Consider the following 21,228-nt stretch of genomic DNA (forward strand, 5'->3'; position numbering starts at 1 on the left):
GAATACACGCAGTTTAAAGACAATATTCAATGTTTTTTAACCGAAAACGTTAGAATGAAACATAGTTTAATCGTTTTTCAATCAATTTTCAAAGCAGCACAACAAAGCAATACCACACGTAAATCTTGCAAATGCGCCTTTTACTTGTCTCTATTTTGCACGTGATATCGTATGGTTAACCATTAAATGTGTTGAACATCTTTCTCGATTCAAGTCGCACTCAATCAAAGCTGTTCTTAACCAAAAAACTTAACTCATTTTAATTCAATTAAGTGTCGCTCTCTTTAAAAGAAAGAATCGAGATGACCTGATCTGGATTATATACAGGTTTATTACTGGTCACGATACTATCTTTTAACAGACAGGTCAATAGGTCGTATTCCGTGTCACCATCAATGCCCCTTTCACTGAAATGTATTTTCATTTACTTCTTTCTATAAGGTGTTTTACAGATAAAGTTACAATTACCCTTTACCTTGATTAACAAACCACAATGATTCTACATATTCATTTACTATCGTAGTATCAGTTGAATACAAAGTAAAGGTAACAATATTGGCATGATAAGGGTTTCCAGGATATCTCTGTTTACAGTACTTCAGTTTATAATCCATTCACCAAAATGCATATGTGTCACTTTCAACAAATATAAAATACTAGTCTTCTAATTAATTCAATTTCTTGGCTCAAATCCCACGTCCGCGCACTGATAAAACGCTTTCGGAGCCTGGTTATTGTTGGGTTCGTATGTCACTTGTAAGAAGTGCATAGTGTTAGGTGGTTCCATAGGTGCGAGGACCTTCACCGTGTAGATATGGAGTGAAGGTTCGCCACCGTCAGGAACGGTGGCCAAAACCTTTGGTGCAACAGTCTGTCTCTCACTCAGAGAAATAACGAACTTCCCGGGGTTAGTTTTGTTGTAATGGTCCAGATTCTTCATGAATGTGACGGTGATGTTCTCCCCGCGACCGTAGAAGGTGGCGTCACGTCCAGGCTGGCGACCTCCACACGGGGCGGTGGTCAATATGCAGTCATTTGCCCCAGGGGTATTAATGCCCGACATGCTTCCTCTTTGGGGCGGGCTGAGGAGGCAAATATGACCATAACCTACCGCAAAAATGGACGCTAGCAGAAAAAGCTTCATAGCTCTATTATTGTTGGGAGCTCTACGTTGAAAAACCGAACTCAGCCAATTTTAATAATTCTGAAGAAATGCTGATTGGTCCCTTTCTGGGTTAGTTTATGAAGACTTAAAACCTCCCTTATCTAACTGTAACAGTACAATATGGATATATTCACATAATTCATAATAACAAAATCTGACCATGCATGTTCTAGATAGTGTTGATAATCTCTCATACTGGGTTAAAACGACAGACACTTTACCATTTATAGAAGGACAGTCATATTCACTTCAGCATTAAGATTATTTTTATCCATGTCTTCGATTTGAATGATGAATACAGAAACAGAGATACAAACATTCCATACTAATATAAATGAATCTTTTCAAAGTTTGTGAAAAAAAGAAAAATAACAAACCAAAATGCATGTTTTAAAATTTAGTTTTATTTACATTTTTTCAATTTCAACATTTCATCAATGAAAATCAAGCATTGTGGAAAATAAAGCAGATTATTGGCAGGGAAAGAAACTAATGCCTTTATAAGTTTATGTTTGAGGGGGCTCAATAACTTATATCTATACAACTGTATACCTTGTACTGTAAATGAGAGTGCAGACTTACAATGATTAAAACTGTTTACACCATGCATGTCTGTTGTCAATGCAATAATAAATAAACAAGAAACAAACTTATATAAAGGTTGATTCCTTAGCATCTACAATGTCACACTATTACTCAAATGAAGCTTTTACACCTGGAAGAAAGGGATTATGATATGTTTATCTTCCTACTAGTACCTGCTCAGCAGAAACAACAGAATTATATACTTTTTCATTTATTCTCAAGTTTTATTGTGAATTTCATAATTAAAAAAAATTAGTAAATGTATAATACAGTGTTTAATTTTAAAATTCTAAAATGTCATAATAAACAACCATTTTGCTGCAACTGAATTAAAAAAGAAGCACTTGTTTCACAGAATGTATAGAGCAGTGTTATCTCATTAATACCTTACTGTAAAAGTAGTGGATACCTGTATAACACAGGAAACATAGAGTCAATTAATTCTCTTACAGGCAGATCAGTAATGGGATATCGCAAACACACAAACATACAAAAAATTGGTACATGTATATCTTTCTACTCCATTTCAAGCAACATGTGGATTTTCAATAAAAAAAAAAACAAAGGAGAAAGAAAGAATGTGCATCTATTGCATTGATATGCATCATCTTGGAATGTTAACAACCATATATGCATCAGTAAAATACTGTAATAGTTTGTCATCAACCAATAAGTATAAACGGTGTAATAGCATCATTTAGAAAACTTACACTTCTAGCACTTTCATTTTCACAAAAAATATATATTTTTAATACAAATATTAAACATAAAATTATTAAAAATTAGCATTTAAACGTTCTCTTGCATTTCAAAATTAGAAGAAAAAATCACATGCATTTGGTGAACTTTAGAGAAATTAGCAACATGTTTGAGAATGTACAAGTGAAGAAAATCTTTGTTCTTTTCACAGATTGATGTAAAAGACTTGTTCAGAATCTGAATATGAGGAAGTAACCGTGTGCCAAAAGCACAAGATTTCGTTAAATATCACATCATAATCACAGACTGTCTTCGGTTTACCTCTGACATTATTGTAGAATCTTTGAAAGGTCAAAGGTCATCCCTCAAATCCCAAGGAAGCAAAGAAAAGATTCTTCAGAGTTGGTGAAAAAGCAGCCACACATATTGAGTCATTGTTTTGTTTCTCAGTCCATGCTTGCCATTAAAATTTGAATTTCACGAAGCAGCTGTCCAATTTTCCCTGGTGCTCCCATTCTCTTTGATATTGATGTTCGGATCATGGAAAGATTTTCATAGCATTGTCTACATTTTCGATACCTGCAAAGATAAAATGACATAAATTAATGGTGATATATAGCTAACATGGTTGAAAATAACGTGTTTTAAAATCTATGATTTTAAAAATTCTCTTCAACAAAATTTTATGCTAAACAGTATAAAAAAGTGAGAGGAAAAAAAATGATACTGCTGTCAATGAAATGTTTACTTGATAAATGTTTGAGAGCACATACCTTTCTTCTCTGGATATATCCACCCCTTGACTTGGTGGTGCAGTCAGATTAGACTTTATCACTGGTCCAAAATTCTTCAACATAATCTTCAGGGCTTCACAGGCCGCTGTCACATAACTGAAAAGACAAAGTTATCTGAGAAGTTTTGTTTTCCTTTAATATGCAATGAAATTCTATTAAAGTCTCATTAAATTTTATTCAGCAGTATAGGAGGAAACTGCAAATCTGAGATGGGTATGTACCCCAAAAGTTACAAAAGGACTTATGATTGGAAAAATAAACAAATTTGTCTTGGAATATGAATTTAAACTGTTAAGACATGAGTTACTATATCAACTAATAATGTAATAGCAATATAAAAAGCACTGATCCATCAGCTTTAATATGTGATAAAAACATCAAAATTAATGGATGCCTTCATTATCCGTTCTTTACTTCTGTATAAGTATTGGAGTGAATAGAGTCATCTGGATAGACACTCAGGATTACTAGAGGACACCTGCGTACACTGATACAAAATCTTAAAAGTATCTCACCTGTCATATTTGCTGTCCATTAAATCTTGTACTTGAGGCAGCAAACAGGAACACAGATCTAAACTCCACAACCCTCTGTAAATTGAGATATTAAAATTAAATTTATACAGTATACATTAAAATTTGACAATAAATCAATGCAACCTCTTTTATACTGAGCAACCAAGATAAATTATTGCAATGTTTCTATATTTAATTACAGTGAATTTTTTATGGTATACAAATGCCTGTGGTAAACTGGTAACATTAACTTAAGGACCCTCTCTACACCCGTACAAAATGTTTTTTGGATATTGAGTAAAATATATTCTATAAAGGTGTTAGTATTGAGCTTATTTATATGATTTTCAACATATGGTGCGTGGCATTTACAACCAGGAAAAATAATCAAACACAACACAGTATCAGTGAATAGAAATCACTGTTGTTTACTTCCATAGAGAAAATAATGTAAATAACATGTTCAATTAATTTATCTTGGCCTTTTAAAATGTTAAGAACACCTGAATTGATTACAGATTGTGTAATAAACTGTAAATTTCTAAAGAATTTAGATCTAAGGGCAGATCACTCTAACTGCAAAAAAATACCATAAAATCAGAACTCTTTAGTGTGCAGCGTAGAGAGAGTTCTTAAGAAAACAACCCATTTTACTTTTCCTTACATCCGGAATAATATACAAATGGATTGTCAATACTTACGATTTTAAGTTTAATACATTGAGCAGATCGACTATCACAGAAGGATCTTTCATACTTATAGCTGAATCAACTGCAGCCTGAAAATAAATGTTTGGGTATGTCTTTATGGCTTAAGTAAAAGACCTCTAATCATACATGTATATCATTTCTATCTAAAACAAAACTAAAGAAATAATAAAAACATTAGTTAATATTGAAATAATATAAACCTTTGTGTTTCCCGATGTCCACATGGCTCGGACTATTTGAAGATTCTTGCTTCGGTGTGCTAATACTTTAGCCATGGCATCATGTCCACTGGACAGTGTTGACATGGCTTCTCCCTCAGAAGGCACTCTCTGTCCACCAAAGCCCAAATCTCCACCCGCCTTCTTCAAAAGAGAGTTAATATGTTCTTATTATTTAACAAGTAAAACATTAACCATCCTGCATATGCCATTTCAAACTTTCAATTATACAATTATTTTCTTAAGAACATTTTACAGCAATAATGTCATCAATATTTGTTTGAAGCAAAAATACTTAATGGAAGATGAGAAAATTATGGTTATACATGGTGGGTTTAGAAATATTATTCTACTAATTTAGAATACAAGTACAACTTACAAAGTGCAGGTACAAGTACTTCCTATCAAACATATTCTTAAAGAAATTCTTATCCTTCCATTCAAATTATTCCATCTTTAACCCTTACTGGTAGAAAGTCCTCCGGTGAAATGCCAGATTTGTCTTCCTCTGGTTGCCGTGGACTTGGTTTACTGACCGGTTTGACAGATGGTTTGTTGGTTGACTTCGGTGTGACTTTGCTGGTTTTGGTTGGTGCTGGCTGTCTGACTGGTTCCATGTCACCTAGTTAAGGTAGTGCCATCAAATCAGTAGAGAGAGGTCTTAACAATTACCATATACATGTATAGTAGATGTACTGTGGAATCATTATTGACTGTTTGTGGAGGAAACAATGTTTTGGATTTAGTGGGTCACCCTTATCCACCAATTTGTATCCCAACAAACAATTATTTTATCGACATACTTTTTACATTGAATAGTCTGAAATAATTAGTTATCCAGGAAATTACATTCCCATGAACCAACAAAACTTTGCTCACCCACAAACATTGACCCCCATGAATTAAAAAGATTCCACATTAAATCGTCTTGGAAAAAAAAAAAACATGAACACTCGTTGCTTGAGAAAAAGTCTCACATGTCATGACAGATGCATTTAATTTTTCCATTTTTTATTTTAAGAATATTTTGCAAGGCTCTATTTATCCTAAAGATAATGAAAACAACCACTACCTCTTTAAAATCTGCATACAATAACCAGTCCAATAAGATTATAAATTCTCTGATCTACCAGAATGAAACCTTAACATGATACACAGATATAAACATGTAATTAAGGGGTATAAGATTATACATGTATGTATGAGGAAAGTGAGTCATGATTAGATAGTTTAATATATGTCTACTCCCTATATTTTTCTCTGATTCTTCTCCTAATTACAAGTACTCAAACTTTGAAGTACCACTTTTTTTCCAGGCTTTTCATCAAAGAATCAGAGAAACATATCTACATATATTTTACATTATGATATACATATGGATAAGTATATGAGCTTTTTCTTAACATAAGCCTTGGGAAGCAATATAGAGCAAAGAGGGGACAATGCATTCCTACACCATTCCAGGACACCTCTCCAAGATAGTCAGCATGCAGCGTATACATATATATATGGGGCCTACCATCGTCCGAGACTGACTTAGATGACTGACTTTTGCGTAAATGATTGGATTTACGCTCTGCTGACCTTTTCCGTTCTGAGGAGAGTTGTCGGTTGACATTACGAGGAGAAGAGACATTTCGTTTTGTTTGGAACATACCATCGTCAGGGGGAGGTTGGAATGGCTCTACGTGCCGTGATGGGGAATGTTCTAGTCTAGATTTGGGTCGAAATATTTCCCTGTAATCTTCAGGATTTGCGATTTCAAAAGAATCGTTATCTTGTTCCTCTCTGTCTTGTGTTGGTTCTTCGATGTCTTCTTTTGGTACACTGAAAAGAAAAAGTTCATTGTAGATCAAAAGAATATTTTACCCTTCTAATAAATCCATCTTCAATTACTGTCTGCTTTAACAATGTCAATTTTATATTAAACAAAAATTAATTTTAAATAGAATCCTTTAGGACATTCAAATTCAATAAATCAACAATTATCTTCTTTCTTTTTTTTCACTCTACTTAAAACAACCAAAAAAGTCATTCTTGAGCATGCTTTAGTAAAACCCTGACAATTAGAGCTGAGAGCAATAGATGACAAGTAATGGTCCTACCTGGCCTGTCTTGAGGACTGGGTAGGGGGTCTCTCAGTGATGAATTTATTTCTACTGCTGAAGGATGAAAAACAAACACAAAACGTTTAAGCAAGCCGCAACATGCAGTCAAATGACATTGAAAAAATAGAACATTCAAATTTGATTCTGTCTCTGAGAAATCTCTTTCTTCCATTCCATTTTACCCCATGCAAATGCCATGTGGTTGAGAACTTAATGCAGAAAATTATGTTACATTGTTACAGAGCAAAACGACAATTCACATAATTGAATAAATAAAGCATGTCCTACCATTAATAATTGCAAATAATGTGTCTTTAGATGTTTACATGGATGATTTGGAAATACATGTATTCATGTTAGGTACAAACCAATTAATGCACATCATAAAAGATGTTAATAGCAACATACAGACCCTCAAAACATTAATTCAACATTTGTTTAAATATTCAAGAGTTACAATTTTTTCCCTTCTCTTTATATAATGTAAACATGATAAACTTAAAGAAAACCTCCAACTGAAAATGATGTGACCCCACAATAAACAAACAAAAATTATCTACTTCCTAATATATCATAATCTAAAAATATCTTGGTCAAAATTGAAATTATCTAAATCTATTTATATACATTTACTTCTGAAAAAACATACTCAGAAATAAAATATTCTTTTCAAGACAATCAATCAAAACTTTTTTGTTGATAGTAAGATCACCCTCCCCCCTTTTCATCAATTTTAATAGCACATGCATACAGTGAGTACAACAGCCCAATATATTAATCATGCAGCCTATAAAAGTCCCATTTCCAAGAATACATGTAATACATACTGTTTAAGGCCCTCTGATACAGAGGAATTAGAAATACTTAGATCTGTGAAGACCTCATCTATATTTTTACTGAAAATGAGATGATAAATATGATGAATAGAAAATTCAAATGGGAACTGTAATAGCACACAAAATGGAAGAAAATTGATGCATATTATTTCAAAGTACCATGGGCCACAAGGCTCGCCTAAATCAACTAGATCCTGCTGTTGTATAGAATAAGAGAAATTTTGACCCCCAAGGGCCTCACCTTAGCCCCAAGGGATCATAACCTAACTAGTCCAAACTATATGGAGATGCTTAAAAAGTATGGCTTTCCTGTTCCGATTAATTCTTTTTGGGGGGATACATTAAGTTTGTTTTATGTCAATTTTAATTCCCTTCACTAATCAAGGCAATGTATCCATAACAGTATGATTAAGGGTGATTGCCCATGCTATCTATGAACATTTGTTTTCTTAAATCCTGTACTTTCCCAAATATTTCCTTCCACTTTATATAATGAAAATCCCACTGTCTTACGTTTTCCCTCTTTAGGCCATAATAAATATATTCCTAGATTCTCATCCCCTCCCGCCCCGATTTTTTACTCCCGCCTCGATTTCTTTTTATTTCTGTTTTTCTTCATCTTAATTCTGATCGGGATTGGTATTCAGCCACCATTCAACTTTCGTTTTATATCCCGTAAATGTCGGCACGATTTTGACAGCTGAAAAGATGGTAATTGCTATAATATATGTTAAACTAGGGTCATTGGTTCTGAAAGATTGGTGATGATGTGTAGTAAGAGATAAACGGACCTCTACCATGACTTTTATTTGGGTATTATAGATAAATCTGCACCGAATGAACAGGTGAATAAAAATTCTGCAAAATGGAAAAAAAAAATATATAAAATAAAAGCCGCCCGCCCACCTTGATTTTTCAAAAAATTCGGATGAGAATCTAGGAATTTTTTTATTCTGGCCTTATCTAAATGTTTTGAGAAACAAAGGAAAATATAACTTTTTATATATTTAAATTTTATAGACAACTGATGACAGACTGATATCTTTGATCAGGAAAACTCATCCGAGTCTAGGACTTGGTGAGGTTATAAGGATGACTGGGTTAAAATTTCTTATTGTGGAGTAAATAAATAGAATACTTACCTAGATAGATTAGATCCTATTTCTTGATGTGGGATACCACCAAAGGGCTGCACCCTCTGTAAAAATAATGTCAATTCTATATCTTATAGATTCACTTTCTTTTCATATCAAATTCTAAAGGTGAAAAGCAACACATATATGTATTTATTTAATACACTTGAAACTGTAAATGCAAAAAGAATATATTTTCTGCAACTACAAGTATGTGTTACAGAAGTCTTTTTAAATTCAGTTTTGAACTGAACTATAGGTTATTGTTCTTTTTGTTTGTCTGTTTTTATTTTTAAAAAAGGCTGCGTTAAAATGTTGAATAAATCTAACCTTCAGATCTACTACAAAAGTTGAAACATTGGTCTGTGAAAATGATGCCCCTATCTGCAAATGAAAGAAAAAAATCTAGTATTAAAATCTGGTATCCCTAAAATAAATATTACACAATTAATATTGAATCAAGTCCAACATTTCAATCCATAACTGTGTTTTAAATACTAAAATGAGCTCAGCTCTCCATTCCAAAATGTTGGAAAATTTTTTTATATAATGAACTATGGTTACTGGTAAATATTTCACTCTGCAATGTATTAACGTCTAAATTATTTAGATTAACACTCGGACTATGAGACAAAGCTATAAATCGTACCAGTTGATTCTGTCCTAGAGCCATGTCTGCTACTTCTCCCCAATTTACAGGTATAGAGTCGTAACATTTGGAGGGTTCCCAGGAGTACACTTTTAGTAAATCTTTTGTGCCACTAAATAAACAAGTTCCATCTGGGTGGAATAGTATGTTTCTGAAAAAGATATCACCAAGAAATTATATTTTTAACAGACAGCAGTTTACAGAAGCAATGTGATGCCTGAATGAACCTAGGTTAACTTAATGCAAAAAGTGGCCCTGTCAGTATAAAGTAAAACATGGCTATTGCGAATACACTTATTCTGAATTCATGCTTACAGCTATGCTATAAGCATGTTTTACTGCATTTTGTGCCATCCTAGGTGAAGATTCCTTGTTATCTATAAAACTAACAAATAAAACAAGACCTCAATTCAAATAGGACAAGTATTATGTAAAAATATTTTAATATTTCTTTCTATAAGTAAGCATATATATATGCAAAGTTTAGCTTAGAGACTGTTCTTTTTATATTACACACATTAAAAACAAGCTGAAAAAATGATGGCTGGTTGAGACAAGAATTGTCATGATACTAAAGTTATAATAAAGTGAATAGCAAGAAAATTACACTAATTTTCTAAGGTGTCATCATAGAAAAAAGATTTTTCTTCATAATTAGAATGAGTCAAATACATATAGGACCATTGTGAACTTATATTCTGAAAAGGAATCATTTAAAATCAAGAAACAAACTTTAAGTGGGCAATTAAATTGCAACATAAAAAGACTGTATTAATTCTGTCTACCTGATTGGGGTGGAGTCTCCATCAGTCGTGGACACCATATTAAAATTCTCTAAATCCCAGAATTTCACAGTCCTGCAAAATTATAAAACATATTGTATATTTGGAGAAAAGTTATATTTAATCATAGAATCACTTTTGTTTTCACACTTCAGAAACACAGGAATTTCCGTGCTTACTTGTCAGAACTTCCTGATGCTAGTAAGAGTTCATTGGGATGAAATTCTACAATATTTACTGGTCCCTGGTGATATGTCAAGTCTGTCAGAATTTTGCCAGCAGTGATATCCCAGATCTGTGTTGAAAAAAGTTTTTATTCACTCCTAAATGATCAAGAGCAGTACTATATCAAATCTGATAATTCATATGGAATATTAGAGGTGCCAATATCATAAAATGAAAATTCATAAGGAAGGAGTCCAGAGCCCATACCCCCCCCCCCCCCCTCCCGAAAAAAGTAAGAATAGAGAAATCCTTACGTCTGTTTTTGATGCTCAAACTACCTAAAGCCAAATTTATTAGGCAGCTCTGCACTGGGAGATTACCACTACAATATGCATTTAGATGGTTACATTGGAGACTGATTTTCTATCAATTTTCAAATTGGACAAACCTTCACAACACTGTCTTCTCCAGCTGATGCTATCCATTTTCCATCAGGACTGAACCTCACACAGTTCACTCCATTCTTGTGGCCCTGAACAAATATCAGAGAATTTAAAATCTCACTGAAGAGCAATTTATCTGTTCTGCTTTCAAATTTTGTAGCTATAATCACTGATAAAATTAAAATGTTCAAAGATATATGGTTTCAAAGAAATTCTCCAAAAAAAAAAAAAATTAAATATACCCTGTATGTATAAATACATCCTTTCTTTCTGATATCCCACAACTGGAAAAAAAAAATAATAAGAAATATAAAGATTATTTCCATACTTTACTAGATTTCTTCCAACATTAAGGTGTTGTGAACATTTTTTAATCAACAGTATTTTTCCTGTTAATTTTCACTGTTTTCATTATATAACAAGACCCATAAACACCCTCCTTTGAATGTCAAATATTAAAATATAAAACAAATCTACACTCCCTCAACTATGAAACTCTATCCTTAGGAATCATTTTCCCTCTGAAGCTACAAAAATTCTGTCCACACTTTAAAATCTATGTGATCAGCTGGTTTTAGTTTACCTTAACATTGCAGTCCAGGGAACCTGAGGTGCAGTAATCCCCATAAGGATGAAAGTCGAGGCTCTTAATACTGGAGGTGTGTCCGGTTAGGGTTCTCATTACTGAAATGTCATCAAGTCAATTACTAAACAATAACTAATTACTGTATTTCATAAAATAAAAAAAACAAACACAATTCTCAAATTTTTAACAACTATCTTATAAGAGTACACAATGCATTGATTGCAAACACTGTTTCCAAATATAATTCAGAAGTCTTTCTAAATTCAACATAATTAAACAATATTTAATCCTGAATACTTGTGTGTGTGCCAAGTTATATTGAAATCAGACCAAAACTGTAGAACGAGTAGCAAGGAATTTCACAGAAAATTCTATTTTTAGTAACCATGGCAACACCGTTCATCGAAATTAAAAACCGATGCACATTCTATGTATCTTAGTGTAGTCTACTTGTGTGCCAAGTAATCTGAAATCTATTCAATATTGCAAAGCTTCTTTACAAATGATTAACATAGATTCTTTTGCAAAGTTTCTTCACAAATATTTGATGATCTTATATATGTAGACTCCCTTACTTTTGGCTTGTTCCAGATCCCAGACCTTCAGGGCCCCAGACATAGACCCTGCTACAACCATCTCTTCTTCATGTCCAAATCTGACTGATTCCACTGGGGTAGTGTGTCCACATAGGCTCTGTAAAAAATCATGAATAAATCAACAGTTTTACCAAATGAATAGTCCTGGAATGCACAGATATAAAATTACATTTTAGTGCTAGACTATGAAATACTATAAACTTTCAATGGACAAACATGACAAATGAAAACAAAAGTATATTTATGATAAATACTGTAATTTTCATGAATAAATCCTTATCTTTGATTCCCTAATAATATTTTCAGAATAATTTGTGGAAATCTTACAAATGCTAAAAGGAATTGGGTTTTACTCCATTAGTTTATTTTCTTACCATCAAGCAGTTTGGTTTGCCAACAATCCATAAATTGACCTTTCTGTCCTCTCCTCCTGTAACTATTACTCTGCCTGACTTCCTGCTCAGAGCTACACAGTTTACATTGTTGCCATGTGCAACATATTCCTCTGAAAATTAAAAACAAAATGCATATCGATATCAGGGTTTGACATTAACATTAATCTGTTAGTCTCAGACAAATACATTAATTTTTCATTTGGACTAATAAAATCTGTGGCTAATTAGTCCAAACAGACTCAAAAAAAATTCTGGAAAAAATAAATAATATACATATATTATTTATTTTTTCCAGAATTTTTTTCATTGGCAATTTGGCGCTCAGTTTTAGGACTCATGGTATGAAATTACACATTTTAGCTATCATCATGATTTAATCATGTATAAAGAAAAGGGAATGAAATCAGGAATACGATTGTTGTTCCTGATCGCGAGTTTTAAACGATTATTGGAATAAAACATTTCATGTAAATGCTTTGTTTTTTTTTTTTTTTGTTGTTTTTTTTTTTTAAGTATAAAAGTACATAGCAATGTTTGTTGTTTTTTTATTTAACAGACTCATAAATCGGCCTGCAGACAAGTAAAAGTAAATAAGCACTAGTCCGGCTGGACCATGGCCTAAAAATGTGTTGAACCCTGCATAGCTTTATTGTTAACTTAAAAAGACATTAACATAGACAATGCAAGTTTGTTTTTGAAAAGAAAAACTATAAGTTAACAATCGCAAAATGTCTCTACTGACCAATTAAATCTCGTTTTGAATTTTTTGTCGGATGGCAGAAAACTATAACTTGGTTTTAAAATATGTCTAGAATTAGGATATGAAAGGAATTTGTCCAATGCTGCAGAGCAGAAATATACATCCCTGACCATGCACATAAAGTCTTGTGCTGTAAATTGCACATTATTTTAAGTACAGGATATGTACAGTCTACGCGAAAGTTGAAAATTGTTACCAGACAAAATGTCTGGTAAAAATAAAATTTTTACCAGACCAAGCAATTTTTTACCAGACCGACTTTTTTTCCTTTAAATCCATACATCATTATGATACTGAGATTGAGAGGATGGTGGGATGGGGTTAATTCTCACTGTGAAATTTAACCTTATTGTTAAATGAATTCAGAGTGAAATGGACATGTTAACTATTTATAATTTTCCTTTGTTAAAAGTATCTATACAATTGCATGTATTTTTTTCCTTCATATTTGACTTGTACAACATACACTGTATCAAAAAAAATTCTTAAATTTAATATGCACTTTCAATGCATATTTATTTTTCCTGAAACAACTCATTATGGTTACTCAAGTTTGATGATCATTTGAAAAAAAATTCCCAATTAAATCTAAATGTATGAGCAATTATCTAAATATTTTCCCAACCAAATCTATACGTATGAGCTATCTAAAGATCTCTAACTCTTGACAGAGGAAATTCAATTCAATTCGAATTAGAATAAAAACGATCATGACAGGGTTGTAATATATAAAAATTAATCAGGTATTACTGCTAAATTGGTCAAATAAAGGATATTTGTGGGGAATTGGACCATATTTACCTCTTAATTTAGATTTATTTGGCCTTATTTTTTATGTCAACATGACGTGTGAATTCAAAGAGAAAAAATATGTTTTAAAAAACAGTGGAAGTTTTGTCTTAATGTGGATTATTTTTAGGTTAAAGGCATATGCGATCTCCAAATTGATTATGATTAATCAAATAATTTGGTAGTTAATTTCATAATTATTGGTTTGTTATGATTAATTTCGGTAGGTATTTTAAGCGCAGCTCCATTTCATTTTGGAGCAGATCCACTCCAATTTGTAACATGGAAACTATATCATTATATGGGATGTATTTTATTTGGACTGATGCACTCACTCTCCAATTATTTGTTACAATATTATAGATAGGTTCAAGTCAAATTTTAGTTTTTTTTGGAGTGTAATTTACGCATTCTTTCTTTTATGGTTCACCTTAAGCAACAGTATCTAACTAGGTAAGAAAATAAACTTTATATTCTTTCTTATGCGAAAACTACGAATTACAAGAGACAAATTTAGACAAGAATACCACGTACGAAGCTTCCATGATCTTTTTGTTTGACTCATTTTCGTTAAAGTCTATTGAATTTAAATATCCTATATCAAGTCTATGAATTCAGCTCGTTAGTCTTCATGGTGATTAGGAAATCAATTCAACGTTCGTTAATTTTGTCATCCTCTCAACCATCCAAACTGCTATGAAATATGGCTGAACAATGTGCTTCCTTGTAAAACCTTTTACGATTGGCTGTTATCGTAACCGGTAGTGCTCCGTACTCCAATGGCATTTGTCTTAACAAATAAACTGTACTATTTTTTGCGCATGCTTGACAACTCAATGTCTTCCGATGTAAACAAACTTATGAAATTTCTTTCGGTAAAATGTTTCGTGTTGCAAGAACCTTGATTTCTCGAGGGATTCTGCAAGTTCAAACAAACCGATGTGTTCATTACATACAAGGTCAGAATCTAGGACCTAAAATTCGGGAATATTTTTATTTTATAGATCATCAGGGCCAGGTAAGTACAAACCAAATGATAACCCGAATTTCCTCTAAGTTACTTGAAACATTTACAAAATTTCTTTTAAGCCACTTATCTCAGCTCATCATTTCAGTTGTTCCTCGATGATGCCAGGATAAAGAATTTTACATCTTGCTTTAAAGGTAAGCGGGAGATTATCTCTTGTAAATTGAATTGCATACATGTGTACATGCAAGTCAGGAGAGAAAAAAATCTAACGAACCAAGCTGGGATTCGAACCCAGGCCCTATAATCTCCAGTCAGGTGCTCTGCCAACTACGTTATCTGGCTGCCAGGGAACGCAATCATACAACTGCCCCATTCCTACCTTTTTAAAGGTCTTTGACCCCCCCCCCCCCCCGAACAGGTCCAGGAAAATCACTATATTAAGCTACATAGCTTAATTTACCTATATAGCTTTATTTACCTATATAATATAGCTTTATTTAGCTATTTTAGAATAAGTCTCTGTTTTATGAAAAGCAGACAAAAAGTGGCATGAAAATTATGGTTGATATTTTTTTAAAAGGTTTGATAAAAACAACCTAGGGCATTGATAGTAAAAACATTGCCTCTTTTAAACACTTTTTAACCAAAAAATGCATCTCTATTGTTAAGATAACTGTCCCTCACTGGAAGTGCAATGAGGCATGACTAAGTGTGATTGCCTTGCATTGTGCTGAATTATTTATACCAATCAATTATCTTGTTGACCAAAGCTGCTTTTCTTTGTTAAAGTAGCTGCTAAATCACAGCTTAACTGTTATGCATAGCCTCAAAACTTTTAGATCTTTGATTGCAATTGCACAAAAGGAGAAATGTTTTCAGAAGTGGGTTTTTGGTGAATTGTTTTCAGTCCATTTTAAAGTTGAAAACTAATACTGCCTCATTATGCGACTTTTTGTCTACTTTTCATAAAACAGAAATTTACTCTGAAATAACTAAATAAAGCTATATTTTATAGGTAAATAAAGTTATATAGGTAGATTTAGCTATATAGCTAAATATAGTGATTTTCCTGGACCTGCCCTGCCGAAGACACCTGGCCCTTCCCAATCTCAGCGAGATTTGTAGGGACTTAAACTTTGATCTGGAGTCCACTATGAATCTCAGCCCAGTCCAGAACATGACTCCGGGTTTTTTTTTTAAATTTAAAAATATTAGGTTTCAATCAAATGCCAATATTCTGTGCAAGCAGATTTTACTTTTTCTCACATCTATGGATTGGCCATGTATGGTTTAAAAAAATTAAGGGGAAACAAACAGCTCATTTACCTGAATAAGTGTGAACTTTTACACATTACATTATAATATATGGTATGGTTTGTGATTATTATGTTATTATTATATGATTAAAGCATTGATTTAACTCCTCTTGATTTTTTTAACTTTCAGAAAAGGATTTCTTGGTGTTCTTTTTTAAAAGGCTGAGATTAAATGAAACTGACAGATATACAGAGGAATTTCCTTATCTCTCCCCCTGTGGAAGGGAACGGAATTACATTCGGTGTGATGATAAAGCCATTGTTTATACTCACCTTATAGAATCGGATTCAGGAGAAGCACTTTTATCCTACGGAGGTGCTGGCAATGCTATGACTACTGAATTCTTGCCCACCCGGATATGCATGTTGCCCAATACTGGGCGAGTTTACCACCCAGCCATGGCCACAGTGGGTGGTATTGGACTGATTAAATCAAGTCTTGCCATAGAACTCAGTAAATATTTTGAATTTGAAAATGGTGAAGATCATCCTCCAACTCATTTCAACTGGAAGGGAAAAAGACTGCCTCTGACTAATGATTTAATTGACTTGATGGATAAAACTCCTTTTCAGATCAGAGAAATTTTGGCAAAAAATAATTGATGATAGTTGTTATTTTAGAGATTGATAATTTATTAAAGATGTGTATATTTACCTCATCTATGTTTGTCATAAAAGAATGCATAAATGATTTACAAATAGTGATCTAAGAGATCACAGGGTTTAAGTCTTAATATGTAAGAATTTGATTTAATTTCTGTACAAATAGGTTCCAGTTCGGACAACTTTGATTCTAGTTTATAGAAGATAGATCTTACATGTACAGTAAAACCCATTCAGTACAAATCACAGGGGTCTGAAGTTTTTATCGTAAAAAAAATTTAGAAAAAAAAAAAAAAATCTGGAAAAAAAATTCCCACCCTTAACTTAAAAAACACGAGGATGGCAACATGTTTTGGGGCAACCCACCTAAACAAATAGATCTGGACCTAGCCAGAAAAAAATCCTGACTAATTCAGTATGTGGAGCATTTGTGTTAATTATTCAAGTTAAGAAATCTAATCTGCTTGACGACTACAGGCAGTTTCTGGCCCTTTTTCCACTTTGACAGCTCATCCTGGACTCCATGCCACTAAACTGGAAAAGAACTCCACAGTAAATATTTGATGTAATTGAAGAGAAGAAACAAATATATTGCATGTAAAACTTCATGTACAGTATTATGTTACCATATGTGATCAATAAAAAGATATATTTTTTGACACAATATAATGTCTTATAAGGTCGATAAGTCTAGCTGTTTGGCTCTTTGTTGACTTGGTTTTTAAGTGATTTAAATTTGGCGCCTTATAAAATCTGAATTATCTGTCCCTGGTAAATATCGTCATATAAGTAAGAAAAAGAATTGATAACTTTTTAAAGATCTCTTAAATACGAGGGTCATTCAAAAAATTCGTAGATAATGTTCCTCATTATCACATTATTTTGACAAATTTTAATATCAGTACATTTTTATATGTAAAAAGACATATTTTATAGATTTCTGAAGTTTCATTCTATTTGATTAAATGGAACTCATACTAGGCAATTTTAAATGCAACATGTTTTGTCACCACGGAGCACGGTCAAAAACATTGTAACGTCAAAAACATCGTTAAGAAAATTTTCTCAGACTCACAGTGCCTTTTCATTTTATACATGGTTTGTATCCTATTCCCCATTCAATAAAACGTATCCACAACAATTGACACCTAGTATGCTTACAATAATTTGAGTATACCTTAAATAAGATTGTCAATGTTTTCAAATCATCTACCATGTAACTTTGCTCATACAGGTTCCGCAACAGTGAAGCGCACATCACGTTTCATGACGTTACTCTTTTGACAATATTTTGAACTATAATCTGTTTCTTTGCATAACGCCCATCGCCCAATTTAAAGTCTTTACCCCTCAAAAATTGTCTGTTCCGTTATAAACAAATACACGGCTCATTTTAGGTATTTTTCCTGGTCTCTCCAGCATTTTCGGAGTTTGTTTTAAAAGTTTCCAAATGCAAAACAAAATTATATTGCTACTCGCTGCTCCGTGACGTCCTTCGACGTCATGATTTTTTGCTTTTTTAAATCAAGACTATCTGTCTATAGAAATTGATTTCTTTTAAACAAAGCAATGTATTACATTAACTTTTTGCTTTTTAAGAAATGAAACAATACTAAATTTAAGTATTTAAATATTATTTCATTTAAGGACAATTTTAAAGAGGTAAGGCTATAGATATGAAAAGTGAATAATCAGTCAATAACTCAATTTTGACCCTGCACCGTGACCCCATTTTTGCTGTCTTAAATCTTTGATAATTTTGACAAAAATCAAGATATATTCCAATTTCTTTGCTCAAAATATTTAAAGCTGTTGTTAAAATATATGTACCAAATTTGGTTTAAATATGACGTTAAATAAAAAAGTTATGACAAAAGTCTACGAACTTTTTGAATGACCCTCGTATATTTAAAATAACTGAATCAAATTACGTTGAACATTTATTTATTTTATTTTATTTGAACAAGCTTTTATAGATGTCAAATATACACAATGCGATATCACTTCCGGTTTAGTGGCATGGAGTCCAGGATGAGATGTCAATGTGGAAAACATAGGTAATCAAAGATTACGAAGCTCACCTCGACGAATCTTATCAGTGTAAGAAATGCAAATCTCACATCATATTTTCTTAATATCTAGTATTTATCCCAACAACAATATTCTTGCAAGTTGTGTTTAACCCCTTACAGGGCATATACACATTTGTACGCATGTAGTGAGAAAAACATGTATAGTGTAAACAAATATTCATAAATTTGTTAATACTGCAGATATCAAGGACTTCAAGTTCATTGGGATTAATCTGTTCCCAAAACTTTAACCTGGTGTCTTGTATGGAAAATAAAGGTCAGATTCAGCATCTGAAGCAAGTCTAGTGTCTATCCCTAGATGCATCATCCGTGCAAGTTTGGTTCAGGTAGGGCTTATAGTTACTTGGGAATGAAAATATAGGTCAGATCCAGCATCTGAAGCAAGTCTGGTAGTGTCCATCCCTAGATGCATCATCCATGCAAGTTTTGTTCAGGTAGGGCTTATAGTTACTTGGGAATGAAAATATAGGTCAGATCCAGCATCCGAAGCAAGTCTGGTAGTGTCCATCCCTAGATGCATCATCCATGCAAGTTTGGTTCAGGTAGGGCTTATAGTTACTTGGGAATGAAAATGTAGGTCAGATCCAGCATCCGAAGCAAGTCTGTTAGTGTCCATCTCTAGATGCATCATCCATGCAAGTTTGGTTCAGATAGGGCTTATAGTTACTGGGGAATGAAAATGTAGGTCAGATCCAGCATCCAAAGCAAGTCTGGTAGTGTCCATCCCTAGATGCATCATCCATGCCAGTTTGGTTCAGGTAGGTCTTATAGTTTCTTGGAAATGAAAATATAGGTCAGATCCAGCATCTGAAGCAAGTCTAGTAGTGTCCATCCCTAGATGCATCATCCATGCAAGTTTGGTCCGGGTAGCGCTTATAGTTCCTTGGGAATGGACCTGCTCCAAAAACTTTAACCTGGTCACTCTTCTGGAAAATGTAGGTCAGATCCAGCATCTGAAGCAAGTCTGGTAGTGTCCATTCCTAGATGCATCATCCATGCAAGTTTGGTCCAGGTAGGGCTTATAGTTACTTGGGAATGGACCTGCTCCAAAAACATTAACCTGGTCACTCATCAAGGAAATGTAGGTCAGATCCAGCATCCGAAGCAAGTCTGGTAGTGTACATCCCTAGATGCATCATCCATGCAAGTTTGGTTCAGGTAGGGCTTATAGTTACTTGGGAATGGACTTGCTCCTAAAACTTGAACCTGGGACGCCGACGCTAACGCCGACACCGACGCCGTGGGTATAGCATAAGCTCATCTCGACTTCGTTGAGGTGAGCTAAAAAGGCTATGAACGGCCTGAAGTCATCAAACAGATTTGATTTTTCAACTTGAATAAATAAAACAAACGCTCTGGATACTGAATTAGTTGGGAATTTCTTCTGGCTAGGCCCAGATCTATTTGTTTAGGTGGGTCGCCCCAAAACACATAGTAGCCATCCTGGTTTTTTTAGCTGAGGGTGGGAATTTTTTTTTTTTTATGATAAAAACTTCAGACTCCTGTGGTACAAATACTTGGTAAGGACATGGCAAATTCAGAGATTAGCAAATATTTTTTTGAAGGGGTGCATAAGAGCTAGACCCTTGTAAAACTTTTGCAGTTACGAAATTTTTTGATTCAGCTAACTCTTATTTTTTTTTAATCTTTAGTTCTCTCCTGGGGCTTGGTTTCAGGATGATGTATTTTGTGTATTATATTCTTTTCTAAGTTTGTTTAAATACATTCATAAACATGAAAATAAACTTTATGTGTTTGTGAAACATTGATGTCCCCATACAGTTGCTCATGGTGAAGGTTAAGGTTTTTCAAATACAAGTCAAACTCCAAGGTGAGGAGATCAACAAAAGGCCCATGGGCCACATTGCTCACCTGAGTGACTTTGGTGATGTCGTTTTTTACCAGAATCCCCCTTTTAATACCCATAGTGGCCATCCCCCCTGCCCCCCTTCCAGTCAAGATTTAATAATTTAGAATTTAAACTACCCTATGATGCTTCCACATAAGCTTCAGCTTTTCTGGCCCAGTGGTTCTTGAGAAGATTTCTAAAGATTTTTTGTATATATTTCTATGTCTAACTTGGGTTCCATATTGTGGCCCTGTCCTACCCCCACGGATCATGATTTTAACAATTTAGAATCTATATTTCCCCAGGATGCTTCCACATAAGTTTCAATTTTTATGGCCCAATGGTTTCTGAGAAGAATTCTGAAGATTTTTCTGAATGGTTACATATATCATTGTAAAACTTGGATTCCGTATTGTGGCCTTGCCCTACCCCCGTGCCTCATGATTTGAATACTGTAAATGTATTATAT

General features: G+C 33.4%; 3 protein-coding genes across 6 annotated transcripts; 1 reads left to right on the top strand and 2 right to left on the bottom strand.

Moving 5' to 3' along the window:
• Positions 1-450: 450 nt before the first annotated feature.
• LOC134232565 (uncharacterized) lies at positions 451-1,238 on the bottom strand. The gene has a single exon (XM_062714556.1). The coding sequence runs from the start codon at positions 1,142-1,144 to the stop codon at positions 674-676; it is 471 nt and encodes a 156-aa protein (XP_062570540.1). The 5' UTR covers positions 1,145-1,238; the 3' UTR covers positions 451-673.
• A 311-nt stretch (positions 1,239-1,549) lies between these two features.
• Positions 1,550-14,649, bottom strand: LOC134232543 (katanin p80 WD40 repeat-containing subunit B1-like). Of its 4 annotated transcripts, none has more exons than XM_062714526.1 (20): positions 14,463-14,649; positions 12,359-12,489; positions 11,964-12,081; positions 11,386-11,486; positions 11,045-11,086; positions 10,808-10,891; positions 10,374-10,489; positions 10,198-10,269; positions 9,413-9,563; positions 9,094-9,147; positions 8,773-8,828; positions 7,622-7,690; positions 6,792-6,848; positions 6,344-6,513; positions 5,154-5,308; positions 4,669-4,830; positions 4,460-4,536; positions 3,759-3,833; positions 3,223-3,339; positions 1,550-3,028 (listed from the first exon to the last, which is right to left on the bottom strand). In XM_062714526.1, the coding sequence occupies exons 1-20, from the start codon at positions 14,491-14,493 to the stop codon at positions 2,896-2,898; spliced, it is 1,971 nt and encodes a 656-aa protein (XP_062570510.1). In that variant the 5' UTR covers positions 14,494-14,649; the 3' UTR covers positions 1,550-2,895. The 4 variants fall into 4 exon arrangements, with proteins under 4 accessions (XP_062570510.1, XP_062570507.1, XP_062570509.1 ...); XM_062714523.1 differs by having other exon boundaries at positions 6,206-6,513; XM_062714525.1 differs by lacking the exon at positions 7,622-7,690 and having other exon boundaries at positions 6,206-6,513.
• A 104-nt stretch (positions 14,650-14,753) lies between these two features.
• On the top strand, positions 14,754-17,080 carry LOC134232545 (UPF0598 protein CG30010-like). The gene is made up of 3 exons (XM_062714527.1): positions 14,754-14,946; positions 15,044-15,092; positions 16,345-17,080. The coding sequence occupies exons 1-3, from the start codon at positions 14,809-14,811 to the stop codon at positions 16,815-16,817; spliced, it is 660 nt and encodes a 219-aa protein (XP_062570511.1). The 5' UTR covers positions 14,754-14,808; the 3' UTR covers positions 16,818-17,080.
• Positions 17,081-21,228: the final 4,148 nt, after the last annotated feature.

The sequence above is a fragment of the Saccostrea cucullata genome, unplaced genomic scaffold, assembly GCF_032062105.1.
Source record: "Saccostrea cucullata isolate Sc308-1 unplaced genomic scaffold, CSIRO_AGI_Scuc_v1 ctg60, whole genome shotgun sequence".
Lineage (NCBI taxonomy): Eukaryota > Metazoa > Mollusca > Bivalvia > Ostreida > Ostreidae > Saccostrea > Saccostrea cuccullata.